This window comes from Glycine max, chromosome 10 (assembly GCF_000004515.6).
Source record: "Glycine max cultivar Williams 82 chromosome 10, Glycine_max_v4.0, whole genome shotgun sequence".
Taxonomy (NCBI): domain Eukaryota; kingdom Viridiplantae; phylum Streptophyta; class Magnoliopsida; order Fabales; family Fabaceae; genus Glycine; species Glycine max.
The window spans coordinates 11713880-11729146 of record NC_038246.2 but is presented as its reverse complement, the minus strand read 5'-3'; the positions used below and the strand labels follow the sequence as shown (position 1 = coordinate 11729146).

At 31.0% G+C, this 15267-nt stretch overlaps 2 protein-coding genes across 2 annotated transcripts; one reads left to right on the top strand and one right to left on the bottom strand.

Annotated features, from left to right (window-relative positions):
• Nucleotides 1-976: 976 nt before the first annotated feature.
• On the bottom strand, nucleotides 977-3134 carry LOC100783827 (cytokinin riboside 5'-monophosphate phosphoribohydrolase LOG1). The gene is made up of 7 exons (XM_014762800.3): nucleotides 2807-3134; nucleotides 2576-2673; nucleotides 2449-2479; nucleotides 2247-2346; nucleotides 2073-2143; nucleotides 1525-1668; nucleotides 977-1345 (listed from the first exon to the last, which is right to left on the bottom strand). The coding sequence occupies exons 1-7, from the start codon at nucleotides 2939-2941 to the stop codon at nucleotides 1307-1309; spliced, it is 618 nt and encodes a 205-aa protein (XP_014618286.1). The 5' UTR covers nucleotides 2942-3134; the 3' UTR covers nucleotides 977-1306.
• Nucleotides 3135-10119: 6985 nt separating this feature from the next.
• LOC100782758 (polygalacturonase) lies at nucleotides 10120-14789 on the top strand. The gene is made up of 9 exons (XM_003537111.5): nucleotides 10120-10368; nucleotides 10463-10588; nucleotides 10677-10844; nucleotides 11499-11519; nucleotides 11651-11858; nucleotides 11947-12028; nucleotides 12280-12388; nucleotides 14095-14211; nucleotides 14559-14789. Exons 1-9 carry the CDS (start codon nucleotides 10120-10122, stop codon nucleotides 14787-14789), a joined length of 1311 nt encoding a protein of 436 aa, XP_003537159.3.
• Nucleotides 14790-15267: the final 478 nt, after the last annotated feature.

Genomic DNA, 15267 nt, shown 5'->3' with positions numbered 1-15267 from the left:
ATATTTAATTAAACGGACAAGTTATGACATTTAAATTCAAATTTTGAAATTCAAATTTCCTATTAATGCCAATAAGAGTGGAAATTAAGAGGGGGGCAATGGCAATTATAGGCTCTTTATTGGTGATAAAAAAAGTTGGCTAAAGTTTTTTTTTGAAAAATGATTTTAAAAGGAAATGAGGCCATTGGCTTCTTCTTGGTTTTTCTTTGTTTTTTCTTCTTTGCTTCTTTTTGCCTCTATTCAACCTTCTCCCTCTTTACTCCTGGGTCAATCATTTTTTGTTTGCGATTTCTGTCACCTTAGTTCTGTTAAGACGTTCCCATTGTATCTTGGGAGGTTTGCATGGGACACCACGGATAAACCTTTTAGATGAGTGACTATCACGCTTCAGGAAGTTCAACCGCGTTCGTGATTTTCGACTTCAGCAAAACATTTTTTTTTCTTGTTCGGGTTGAACTCGACAATCCAAATAGTATAACAGTTGCTTAAGTTACATAAGTATAATTTAATCTCTCCTTATATTATATTTATATTATTTTATTATTTTTTAATGCTTAATTAATTTACTGTTGTGTTCTCTTGAATCTTTTCATTGTATTTTCACTTCATTTTACCTTTAAATCAAGGTTTGTGTATGATAATTTAGTTTATTTTCTTTCTATATTACATATAGATGAAGTTTTATGATTTAATCAATTAATCATGTGTTATTTTTATAATTTATGTTATTATTTAATTGGTATAAGTCAATTACATTCATATATTTTGCTTATATTATTTTATGACAACATTATTTATCAAATTTGCAATAAAATCATGTTATTTTCAATTTTTTTTTCAAAACTAGTTGGTTTGATTTAGATTAGAAAAAAATTTCTAAAATCCAAACCAATTTAAATCAATTGGTTCGAATATTATTTTTTCTCAAATCCAAACCAAATGGACCCGTGAACACCCCCCATCACTACTATTTTCGATAAAAAGTTGTTCCAAACAAATACTATTTGATATCCTTTGTCAAAAAGAGATAATTAAGTCTCATGAACTTCAGTATCATTGAAATTTGATCATGATGAGAAACATTCATGTTTCATGCTCAACAAAGGGTAGTTGAGATGTGGGATCTTGAGACATGCGCACCAGAGAAAGAGACAGAGCACTTTGCTGTCATTTTCTTCTCAGCAAAATGAAACTAAATTGAATTATGTATATTATCTTATATTTTACTAAGATGGACGATCGAGATTTAAGATACTATGGGTTCCCCACTTTGAGTAGCCTCTAATAATTGGTTCACTTCCCTACTTTATTTGGGTGCAACCATACCAAGGACCGGAACATATTCCTGTGAGAAAAAAAAAATAGAAAACAAATAAATGAACAAGACAAATCATTCCCTATACTTTTTATCTTCAACTTTGTTTCTTCATTCTCTCTAATAATCCCAAAGCAGACCAACAACAAATGTCTACCTCAGGCATTATGAAGATTTGCAAATTGCATGTTTTGTCTTATATATCTTACCTCCATTTTCTTTATCAGTTCTATTGCTGTGTCTGCTATGACCATAACATGCCTTGCAGAGTTTTCTATAAAACCCTCTTCCACTCCCTTATCAAATAGGCTCAACAAGCTATTGAAATACCCATCTACATTAAACAATCCCACCTGTATGTTCAAAGTTGAAATGAAAATAAATAACAACAGAAGATGACCCATGTGCCAAATTCAATTATATATAAGTTCTTGAAATATTTGAGAATTTATAATTAGATATCTAAATTAAAAAAAATATAATTGAGTCTTTGATCTTTTGCAGTTTTTACAATCAGGTGTCTGGAGTTAGTAAAATTACCACAAATTGTTATTTTTCTGGTGATTTCAAGCCTGACTCATTTACAAAAACTGTAGAAGATCAAGAATCCAACTATATATATATAGTTTAAGGATCTAATAAAAAGTTCAGGAACTACTGATACATTAAAAGAAAAGAATTTCTAAATTCTTCCTGATTTTAAACATTTTGATGACATATTAATTCATCTTGAAGGAATAAATAAGTATAATCATACTGGTTTATCATGTATTCCTAGTTGAGACCAGGCTATCACTTCTAGCAGCTCTTCCATGGTTCCATATCCTCCTGAACAGTGCAACTTTAATAAAGTTTCTATGTATATGAAGCCACTAGAAAAATGTTTAAAATGTTAAACAGAACATTGAAATTTTATGACTGCAATATTTACCAGGAAGTGCTATGAATGCATCAGCATGTTCAAACATTGTTGACTTCCTTTCATGCATATCTGCAACTGTTTTCACTTCTCCAAAGGTCTCTCCAGATATCTAAAAGTGGGATTTGATGAGAATTAATTAGCCTTTGGTGAGGAAGAATTCAGATTGAAAGAAGCACTTGATCATACTAATTAAAGATAAAAAAAATGGTACCTCACGAGGCAATAGAGCTTCTGGAATCACTCTAACAAATAAAAGATAAACAATTAAGTTTATGAACTCAAAGGAAAATTATATTAATAATCTAATATAATATATTAAGAAAATAAAAAAAAGATACCCAAGAACATGGCAACCTCCATTTAGCACAGTCTGAGAGATCAAACCCATTAGCCCTAATCTTCCTCCTCCATAAACCAAATCAATTCTTCTTTCAACCTGTCAACACAAACCAAAACAAGTAAACAATAACATACATGCAAAACACCTAAAAAGTAGAATAATTGCACAAAAGGAAAATAAGCCAATATTCTTTGATGAATTAGATATATAACAGTAGAGTAGGAAATACCATCAATTTACCAAGCTCAAGAGCTGCATCACTGAATGCAGACTTGTATCCAACTCTACTACCACAGAAAACACATATTCTTTTGAACCTGTTTTGGTTCTCATTTTCTGCAGACACCTTTCCTTCTCCTTCCATTCTTACAATGTAATCCTACAATAAAAGTGCAAGAAAAAAATGGAGAGAAGAAATTGGATACAAGTGTGTGTGTGTGTGACAGACAGAGAGAGAGGGAAACCAAAGAAGACACCCTTGATTCACAAATTTAACAATTCTATATCTGTTAGAGAAGAAAGAACTTGAAACTTCAACTATCCCAATCTTTATATATATTCCTTTGTACTTCAGACTTTCAGAGGATGAAAATTCAATACCATTCAGTAATTTCACCTCAGCTAGGTGGGCCATGCATTATTGTGTTAGTACAAGTTTGATTGATGATTGTTATTTACACTTTGGCATAAAAAATGTTTTGAAATGTTTATAACATGGAAAAAAAAAGGTACACAGGAGATTTGAATGATTCGTGAGAGTTCTAGAAGATAGGTAAGAAATGCCAAATATTTATTTATAATACAAATTTAAAAAGTGATTGAGTATCTATTAGGGGAGACTAACTTACTCGAGGAACTTTAATAGAATTATTTTTTATTCTAATAATTTATTTTCTTAAAATCTTAATTAATATTTATTTTCTAATAATTTATTCTCCCCACTCTTGCTCCACCTTTCTTTTTACTTTTCAATTCCCATCATTCTCCTACTACTATTCATCTGTCTCTTCCAACTAATAGAACATCAAAGAGAAAGTGATCCTCTCTTCCTATCCTATGCCCTCACTCCAAGCCAAGAGCATCACCAGCACCATCACTATCACACCCACGAATTCAGCCCTTCTTTGTCCATACGTGAGCCTTTCTACTTTCACTTTATCTTTACACCATTTATGTTCATAGGGAAGAGTCTAGGGTTTTGTTTCTTTGTTGTGATCTGAGTCTCAAAAGGGAAACACTATGGTTGTCATTGTCGAAATTCTGAGGTTTGTTCTCAACTGTAAAGGGTTTTAGTGTCTTGCATTCTTAAAATAACTGCATTTCCATATGATCCTTTGTTGTTTGGAAATATAAAAATGGTGTATGTGTGTTGATAGGTTATCCTTGCCTAAAGGTTTGACTTTGCATGCTAGAACATGTATATACACCCTCTCTGTGAAAAAGACACTAATTTTTATCAAACTACATGTCTACTTTCAAACACTATTAGTTTCGCATGTGGGGTGTAAACATGTGTCCTTAGTTGTTGACCCTTGTCTGTTATGGTTCAGTCTTGTGCAAATCAAACATTTTTTGTTTTGTACGTGTTTTGACTTGTTATAGTTGTTGTTTGTCCTTTTTGTTTTGTCCTTGTGAGTTTCAGAACCCTTGCTTATTCATGAATCTACACTTGTCTGAATATTCTAGGAAACATCTATGAATGTACCCTTAGGAACCACTTTTGGGCCCTTGTGTTTGTGCTATTGTTTAATGTTTTTCTGTTTCCGGATGATGGAAGCGCATGGGGTTAATGCAAGTTGTTTTGTTTCTCTAAAAGGCAAACCTTTGTCTTTTCCTTTTTCTTTTATGTGTTTGAGTTTTAAACTATGACCACTTTGTGATTAATGAATGTGTAACCACCAAACACGTGCTGGAAGCAATCCTTATTGAATATCAACTATGCACTTGTAGTAGTTTTGAGCCAAGTCAAAATTTTTGGCTCATTGGAAACTGCTGCAGTTGCTAGCGCGAAAACCCTGTTACAACGAGTGTTGATAGTTTTGCAAAACCACATTTTTATGGTGATCCTTGTTCCGTAGTTTTGTTTTCTGTTATTGTGCTTACTTTTGTTATTGTAGTTGGTGGATGTTTCTCTTTTTAATTTCAATCATCTTTGTTGTCTTGTATTTGGTTTTTGTCAAATCTTTTAAATGGAATGGTATTTCTGAGTTTTGGCATGGCACCCCTCAAGCAAAACAAATTGCTAGCACTCTTATCACCTCCTGTCACACCCTCTATTCTGACATACATATAAATAAGAAAAACATATAAAAATACAGAATTTAATTAAATCAATTTTATAAAAATCACGTTCACAAATTCATGTGGGTAAAGAGTCGCATTTGCTTCACTATTATCAAATAAAACTTATTAAAAACATATCTGACTTAGAACAAAGACGTCAAAGTTTACAAAAAAAATCTTGTTAAACAGTTGAATAAAATAAAGTAAAATAACATCATGCAGTTAAAATAAAAACTCATACTCCAATGTCACATCCTATCAGAGCATTGTATCCCAGCGTCCTTTAGCATGAGGTTCTTTAAAGTCATCTACCTAGTCATCTGCTCCTACAAACACAAGGTTCGAGATTATCATAGAATCCAAACACAAACAACACATAGAGAGTGAATTATCACATTTCTAAATAAAATACAGATAAATAAAGACATAATAAAAATAAATTGTAGAAGTATTTATAACATAACTCAACTTAATACAATCCACGTTACTTCACCACTTTTTCATTTAAAATTCATTTTTCAATCACAAATTACATTACACATGAATCACACACTCGAGTCAAGACATAACAACACTCATTAATTTTATAATAAACAATTGACAGGCATTATCGTTATGCAACAATTATACTAAGACTCATGCCTATATGCAATGTGATACAATGTCAGTGAAAAACCACACTGGGACGTTTATGAGTACATAACAAGACACATCACACAATGAGTTTGTCATTTCACTGTCACTAAATAAAATCATAAGGTGACCAGTTAGGGTCACTCTGTTCTGCGAGATTGTTCCAATCATATGAGATCAACATAAGTTTAAAGGAGTACTCAAACCGAGTATCTTTAATCCCAACGCCTAGACTCCGAAGAATCTGTCAGGGTCTCACCTTCCTAATTTAGGTTCAACCCCTAAAATAACTTTTGCACGCAGACACTGGTCATGAATCATACAATACCCATGATCTTACACTTGTGTTTCAAACACGTTTAATACATTGTGCTATAATTTAACACTTTAAGTTCCCAACTAGGAATCCTACACTTTCCCTTTAACACTTTGCACATAAATACTAGTCGGATTATTGTATAATTCACAGCTCACAACATAAGTATTATCACATCAAGTGTTAACCACACACTTATTCACAACCAAATTTCATGTCCACAATTTAACATATCACAATATCACAATCCACCATCACATGTTTACGTGTAACTCAAAAATCTCTCTCACACACAGAGAGAGACACAGACATATATATAATAAAATTATATCAAAAGCAATTACTACTAGGCATTAACTTTACAACTTTCTTTAATTTATTATTTTATTACTTTTATTATTACAATATATGTATATATATAACATGTTGATCATCATCGTGGGAAGATACAAAACAAAGAAAATAATTTGTATAAAATAAACAATTAAAAAAAAGATTATTTAGAGTACGATTCACGAAAATAATAAAAAATTCAATTTTTAGGGTTCACACTCAACATAGGAACACATCAATTTCACAATAATTTCTCATCGGAACATCAATTGGTCCGTCAAACATATATAATTTACAATTATAATTGTAAAGAGAATCAAAATTTACATAAACTCCTTAAAACTCATTCCAATTGATCATCTAAGGATTCCTACACATGTTCTCACTACTCCCCAATCGTGAATAACTCATCCCTTACCTTTAAGAAGGCTCACGTGTGTATTCCGGCAACGATAGCGGCATCTCTAGCAGTTTCCTGAGATTTTTCAAGTTTTACTTTTAGTTGTTCTGCTAAGATTTTCAAGCGTTAGACAGAAGGAGAAGGATTGAAACTCGATTCCATTGTCCCCGTGCGAGGAGAATTGCTCTCACCAAAGACATTATTTCGCAAATCCCAACGATGGAGATGTGAGAAGATGCGTTCCTAACCTGGTGGAGAAGTTTTACGACGATCCAACGGTTAATGAGTCTGGGATCGTAGTTTTATTTGGATAGGTTTGGGTGCATGAAGGAAAAACAAAGAGATACGTGCAAGGGACATTCCCCTCACAACAGACATTATCAAAAATCTCAACGATGCTTATGTGAAACAATAAGTTCTGAAACTAGTGTTCAAATTTTATAACGATCCAACGGTTAACGAGTCTAGAATTATCATTTTACTAAAACAGGTTTGAGTGTATGCGGGAAAAAAAGGGTTTTGGGAGAGGAAGAAGAGAAAACGAAATTGAAAGGAAGAGAAAGCATAGAGATGTATTGCTAATGAAAAAACTGACCTAATACGTCTCTATTTATGACTAGGGTACTCAGCGCCTATTATTTATTCTATTTTTCTTTATTTGATCATTTTATGAAAAGAAACTCTATTTTACTCCCTATCAAATGAATAAATATTTTTTTCTAAGGACATATATTTATTTTATTTACCTTAAAACTATTATTTTAATTAATAAAACTATTTCTCCTTATTTATTTAATTACACAAATTTTATTATTTTCCTAAAACTCTATTTATTTTTAAATAAAATCCTTTTTAATTTATTTTACAAAAAATGAGATGTTACACCTCTAGCAAGAAACGAAGACTAGTGACAAAGAGAGGTTTATCTTAGGCCCGTCCTAATACTTATGAAGATGATGAAGTGCAAGAGATCCCTCCACCACCACCACAACCACCACCTCAACCATCCCCTCAACCACATACATAAACACCTAAATCTACCACCAAACCCTCTTCTCCAGGCTTCCAAAAAGGGTAAATGCCTGGTCCTTCCCAACCAAGATAGATTCAAGAACAATGTTGACCAAGGCCTCATCAAAGAGAGGGAGGTCAGATTATTGATTGGGGAATTCTACGACGAAATTGTCAAGAGGAAGTGGTCCAAGCTAATTGATTTTCCTCTCAAGATCAATGAGAAGGTGATGCATGAGTTCTATTGCATAATGAGCAATATAGGAGTGAACATTGGAAGGGTGATTTCAAGGGAGATGCACAAGTTTGTCATGACCAAGTCTCCAACCAACCCGCCAAAGCCTCTTGGTTTTCAAGCTTTAATCACAACCCTTTATGTCTACCAAGGTGTAAATGTTGAAACTCCTCCCCTCCAAAACCTTAGAGAGCCCATCAACTTGTGCTATATTGATCAACATTGTCGCAACCCTACCGAGTTTGATGGGGAGCAACCTCCCATTCCTCATGTTATTGAGCCTCTCAATCGTGATCAAATGGTTGTTGCCTTTGTATTTCTGTATCAATTGAATGTCGCTATCAATAGTCTATTTAGAGCCTTAATGCTTCTATCTACCATTTCCTCAACCCAGTAGCTCCAAGATAAGCACTTGGTCCATTTACGTGGCTCGCTCCGGTGGAATTTGAAAGGCTTGGGAACACAGTGGTGTAAGGCTTTAATGCATTTACATGTGAGTGAGAAAATGGTCTATTTAGTAAAAGAATTGTGTTTGGTTTCCTCCGTGTGTAAAATTTCTTTGGGCTGATAATAACCATGCATACAAGCAAGATTAGTTTGACTCAATGGGTTCGAGAACACCTATAACTCATACCCAAGACCGGAAAAAAATTCTCATATTAGGCAATCCAAAAAATAAAAAATAAAATCTTGGATTAGGTTTTTTTTTTTTTCAGTTCAACTCAAGAAATAGTTTGAGTTCACTTTTCTTGAGTTCCCATCTAATATAATTTTTAAGTAATGTTTTTTTTTTTTCATATCATCATCTAATAAATAGTTTAAAATTAAACTTTTTATCACTTATATTTTGTTTTTGGTTATATAGCCAGAGGCATAAGATTTAAAAAGCGTTACTATATCATATTTTATTTTGTAGCTTAGAAATTATTATTATTTTCCTTAAAAAATGTGATATTATTTTTAAATATAAAAAATTACAATAAGAGATCTGGAATTTATAATATGAATGTTGTTGAATACTGAATAGGAAAAAAATAAACAAAATCTCTTGAATTTATTTATCATTTCCTTAATCTCCACCATTTTTTGTTCAATTTTCGATCAGAATAAATGAATGATTGAATTGGATGTTATCCAATTGACCCTTTTTTCTTTTTTTGTGAAAAAAAGAAGGAAAAAAAATCTGATTTTCCGGTGGCGCAAGAAGGCTACCCTGTACATTTGTTTGTCTTACCATATTATATTATAGATGCGGAATATTCAATCACTTTCCATATGGTAAAATTAGTTGAAAAGTTATTTGGTAGTTGAAAATTAAAAATTAAAAAATTAGTTTATTAAATTAAAAATATTTGATAAAATTAGTTGTTTAAGTAAATAAAAAATATAAAAATGACAAAATTTAATAATACCATATTTATTTTTAAAAAATATAATAAATATATCGATGATAAAAGTGGAAGAAAATACAAAAGATTATAGGCTAGCGTTTTAAAAAAATATTATTTTAAGTAACTTTTCAAATGTTAGAAGCTGATTGAAATACTTTGTCGAACATGGTTTTAGCTATGTTCGACAGAACTAGCTAAAAAATTAATTGGTGGTTAAAAATTGAAAGTTAAAAAACTAATTTATTAAATTATAAGTATTTGATAAAATTAATTGTTAAGGTAACAGAAAAGTATAAAATGACAAAAAAATTAAAAATTATTATTTATTTAAAAAAGATAACAAAGAAAATAAATTAAATAAATTGATGATAAAAGTGGAAAAAATATAAAATGTTTTTCCAAAAATGCTAAAAATTATAAAAAAAAATTATTTACCAAATAATCAAATAAATTTTTCAGTATAAAAAAAACTAAAAATTTTCTGAAATAACTTGTAAAAATATAATCTTACTGATTTTTTCGTATCTGACCACATTACATTTAATATTGCATGCTAATCTGGTCTTAGCAGCCAATCTGAACATACTTGAGGAATAGCAATCTGCAGCACAAAATGCTCGATGTTTGGTAAACAAGCAAAAAGTACCCGAAAATAACTAACTCTGATTTGATTTTTCTTTTAGGAAAAAAAATGTATTCAATCCAAATTTTGGTAACACCCCGGTATTGGTTTCGTCTCGGTCTCTAGCATCCTCTAAGGACACATTGCTTCTATCTTACAATAAATTTTTTCTCTCTCTAGAATATCAGCTCTAACTTCCCTATAAATACATATTTAACTCTTCCTTTGGCATTTACAAAAAATCTTTCTACTATCCTTACAACTTTTTCTCCCTTTCATTCAGTTTGTTCTTTTGCCGTAAAGTGAAAGCATATGAGAATGTCTCCACAAAGTGTAGCTCTTTCACTTTTCATCACCATGTTTGTCTCATTTGGGGTTTGTTTTGGCTCTTTCCTAGAGGACACATATCATCTAACTAATTATCAACGTTACTCTATGAAGCCAAACAATGAACATTTTGGTATCATGACAAGGGCTTATGGATCTACCCCATCTACAAGGTCTCAAAGAAGGATTAATGTTGATGACTATGGAGCCAAAACAATTGATGGAAGAGATGACACTGAGGTAATTATTAACGTTACAATTTAACATGAGAATTAAATGATATTCAATTCTCTTCAGTTATCATTCTCTCACTTTACCTTTTCTTTTTTGTTAGGCATTTGAGAAGGCATGGGATGAGGTATGTTCTACAGGGGGGATTGTTGTAGTCCCTGAAGAAAAGATCTTTCACTTAAAGCCAATAACTTTTTCAGGACCATGCCAACCCAATATTGCCTTCCGGGTGAGATTAACATTTTCAACCAATTATGACTAGTTAGAAATTAGCTGATTTTATTTTACCCACAATTTGCTTTCATCATGTTAATTAGGTCTACGGAACAATCAAAGCATGGCCTAAAATGTCAGCATACCAAAATGATAGACTACACTGGATTAAGTTTGAGAATGTCACAAATCTCAGAGTTGATGGTGGTGGCACTATCAATGGCAATGGGAGAAAATGGTGGGAGAACTCTTGCAAAAGGAATAAAAACCTTGTAAGTTATTCAATTTGACTATAATTGACTCAAATTCCTGTTCCAATCACATTGGTGTTTACATTATTTCTGATAACCACGCAATTGTAGTCTTTGGCTTTCCATGTGCTATAAGCTTTCGTCAATTGAGCCTAGATTTTTCTTAATAATTCATAATGTGTTATAATTTGAGTCACATCCATTACATTTATATTCTCATCTAAACATAAATCGATGAATAATACTTCTCTCTCCATCCTTAAGTATAAGACAATTGATTAATTTATGTTTATTATGAAAGTTAATTAGTTTAGTTATTAGCATTAATTATAATATATTTTTTTAAAATTTATCCTTAAATTTATGGGAACATAGTCATCTCCTTCGGTCTCCATTGAAGAGAGAAAAATACAACTAAAGAATATTTTAGTAAAAAAATAATTAATATACAAAAGACAAAAAGATTGATTGATAATGTCTTATAAATTAGAACCGAATAAATATATATTTGAATAACCATTGATTATTATTATTACTATTCAATTTAGTGGTTTGAATTTTACTAAATCAATATTTAATTATTCTATATCTACATTTTTGTTCTCATTTTAATTTATTCCAACTTTTGATTTTCGATACTGACCATAATTTCTTTACTCTCCTTTTGTTTTACAGCCATGCAAACCGGCACCAACTGTAAGTTAATTTTCTTCTTCGTAACATGATGTTTTATTTTAGTACAATAATCTTACACGTTGATGCACAGTGCTCTGTTTCTATACTAACTATTTTTTTATCTTTAATTTCTGAAAAAAATTGTTGCATAGGCTGTGACTTTCTACCAATGCAACAACTTGAAAGTGACAAATCTGAGGTTCAAAAATGCACAGCAAATGCATATAAGGTTTCAAAAATGCAACAATGTTGCAGCTTCTAATTTGGTCGTGAGAGCACCAGGGAACAGCCCCAACACTGATGGAATTCACGTCACGGAGACAAAAAATATTCTGATAAGCAACAGTATCATTGGTACAGGTGAAAACCAAAATCAACACAAAATTAGAAAAATTCACTTGAGTGTTAAAATTTCTAATTTGCTTTTCTTACTGTTTTGTCGATCAAGGTGATGACTGTATTTCCATAGTAAGTGGGTCCCAAAATGTACGAGCCATAGATATCAAGTGTGGACCAGGGCATGGAATCAGGTTTGTAATTATACCGCAAACATGTTAAAATAACTTTTTTTTATAAGCACATGTTAAAATAAATTATGCAACGAAAATGTCATATAATTATAAATTTTTATTTATGCTAAGTTTGATGAGTTTTTTATAATGATTACATGAAAATTATATTAATTATTTCTCATCGGGTTGACAACATTTTATATTAACCTTATATAGAAATTAAATTTAGTCAATTTTACATTGATTCTTGATGTTTTATTATGTTGCAGCATTGGAAGTTTAGGAGCTGGTGACTCAAAAGCTCAAGTGTCCAACGTGTTAGTGAACAGAGCCACCTTAACAAGAACGACCAATGGAGTTAGAATAAAGACTTGGCAGGTAAGTAAGTTTGTTTCACTTTGCTTCTAAAAAATTGGCTTTGGATTTACAAAGTTCAAACAACACCTTCATGAAAAAAATTGATAAATCTTGACGTCAATTGAGAGCTAATGATCACAGATTGCCAAATTTTAGGCGGAGTAAGAGTACTATTGCATTAGAAAATTGACCTATATTAATTGTTATTGGTGATTGGGTACATGCAGCAATAGTGCACCCAAAGGTTGGCAAATTCCATTACTATTTTTTTTCTAATCATTCTAATTAAGGTTTTTGTCTTGGTGATAAAATTTGAGGTATTTTTACACTATTTCTGTCTTTAGATCAACTATAAGATTAATCTATAATCCCAAACTAAGTCATACTACTTAAAACTTTTCTTATCTCTTTAATAATATATTATACAAAAATCGAACTCAAATTCTCTCCCATAAATCTTCTATATTTTGCCAAAAGACATTAGATAAATTCCACCACTTAGCTAGCTTACTTTTGTGCTACCTGGTGTTGTTTCATTTTTATTTTTATTTTTTTATGGTTGGTTATCACTTCTAAGTTCTAATTGACCCAAAGTTGACCTGCAATATTTTCAACTAACTGGGTACGGCAACTTTACACAGTCCACCAATTCCTAACCTTCTTCCCAAGAGTCAACAACATTTTATTTGAAAAATTGTCTAGTTCAACTTTCTTGTATCCTTCCTCTTAACTAATTCCAACCAACCATTTTTTCTTTCATTTGTGTTTTGTGGAATGGCATGACAATTACCGTGGGAACATTCTTTATGGTCAATAATAATGTCAGAAAAGAAACATTTTATATGTTGTAATACTTAAAGCATTTCACATAATTTATGATTTTATGCTTCATATAAACGATTCTTTCTTACATTGGTGGTGCGTAACGTTATTTTGCATTATGGTTTTATATAACTTCATTGAATTCTTCATCCTTATATGGTTTAAAAGTTTTTTTTTTAATTTATATATCATTCCTTACCTTTTTTTTGTTTGTTTGAAATGTTAAAGTATAAATTTTTACTAACAATCTATAACTTGAGTGATCGAGACCACAAGAAGTGGCCCACCAAGCAAACAATTTTATAGCTAATACATCAAAAACTCAGTTTTGGTAAACAATTTGACCAGAGCATATAACACCATTCTCTGAACCAATTAATGAGCCTTTTGCTGATCAATTTCGTGAAAATATCTGGATAATTAAATATTACAGCTTCCTTCAAAGGAATATGACGAGCTGCATATATATATATATATATATATCAATTGCACTCTACATCCAAATAAATCAATCCTTACTTTCTTAACGGGCGTTTAACTTTATACAATAAGGACTTACTTGAAAACTTGTGATGGTATAAGGATTTATTGATCAATTGTGATTTGTCATATAGATCATTAGTTTATCTAAAATTTCAAATAGCTCCATCTAGTTTAACAGAATTTTTATGATCACTGGCTAATGAGGCAGGACTAATTAAAAAAAATTAGTAATTAAAATATCAAATTATATTGACTTATAAAAAAAATTAAATGGACTTTCAAAGTAATATAACAAAAAAATTGAGAGATTCTTCATAATATACAACAAAACAATAATTATAGTTACAATGGAAAATGTTTTTCTTTTACTTTAATTTTGGTGTCTTAATGTCTTACGTATTTTTCTTTCTATCACAACACAGGGAGGTTCTGGCTATGCGGAAAACATAATATTTGTGAATATAGCAATGCGAAATGTGACGAATCCCATAATTGTAGATCAAAACTACTGTGACCAGGAGAAGCCATGCCATGAGAAGGTGATTTCCAAAGCTCTCAATTGACAGGGATAGAAAATTGTTTCTATTATTATAATGCTTAAATATTTTTTTTATCCTTACAATTTAAAGATTTTAAATTAATTTTTGTCCTTGCAGAAAAAAAATTAGTCCTTATAAATTAGATTTTTTATTTTTTATTCTTAAAGTATTTTAAATAGCAGATTGAAAAATGAAAAAAAAAATACTATATCTAAATTGTTAAAAAAAAACAAGGACGATACCAAAAAAATGTTAAATTAGAAGAATTAAAAAGTATTTAAATCTTATTATGATTTATAGTATTGAATAAAATTGTCATAATGACAACCATTTTGGTCAAATGTCAGGACTCAGCAGTGAAATTGAGCAATATTATGTACCAAAACATCAGAGGAACAAGTGCTTCAGAAGTGGCAATCAAATTTAACTGCAGCAAAACCGTTCCATGCAAAGGAATATACTTGCAAGATGTGATTTTAACACCAGAAGGCCATGGTGGTTGCAGCAGCACCATTGCTACATGTGAAAATGTTAGATATGTCAATCAGGGAAAGGTTTTTCCTCCATGCTCTACTTGATCAAAGAAGGAAAAATATATAAATTGTTATTACGATGTGTCAGTAGGGTAAAGTTATTAGAAATTGTAAATAATAGTATATCAGGTTTTTCTTTTCTTTTCGGAACTAGCTAGGAACAAAGGCATTCACATGGCAGTCGAAAAGTAATTGCAAGCACCATTGTAATTTTAATATTTCGTTTCAGTGAATTTTAAACATTATGTGTTGCTTTTAGAATTCTGATATTTTAGCTTTGCAGTTAATGGAAGGCCCGAGTGGGAAAGAAGTAAAATGCTGTAGAAAAGTATGCATAAAACACACATGAATGCGATGCTCAAAATACACTAATAATTTTCTTGGATATTGCCAAAACATAACCAAATCATAATCATTAAAATGAAGGAGTTTATGATAAGAGTTAATTACAATGTTTACCCGATGTTTGCTTTTATTATACTAGTTACTCTTTTCTTTGTTGACATTACTTTTTGTTCTTCTT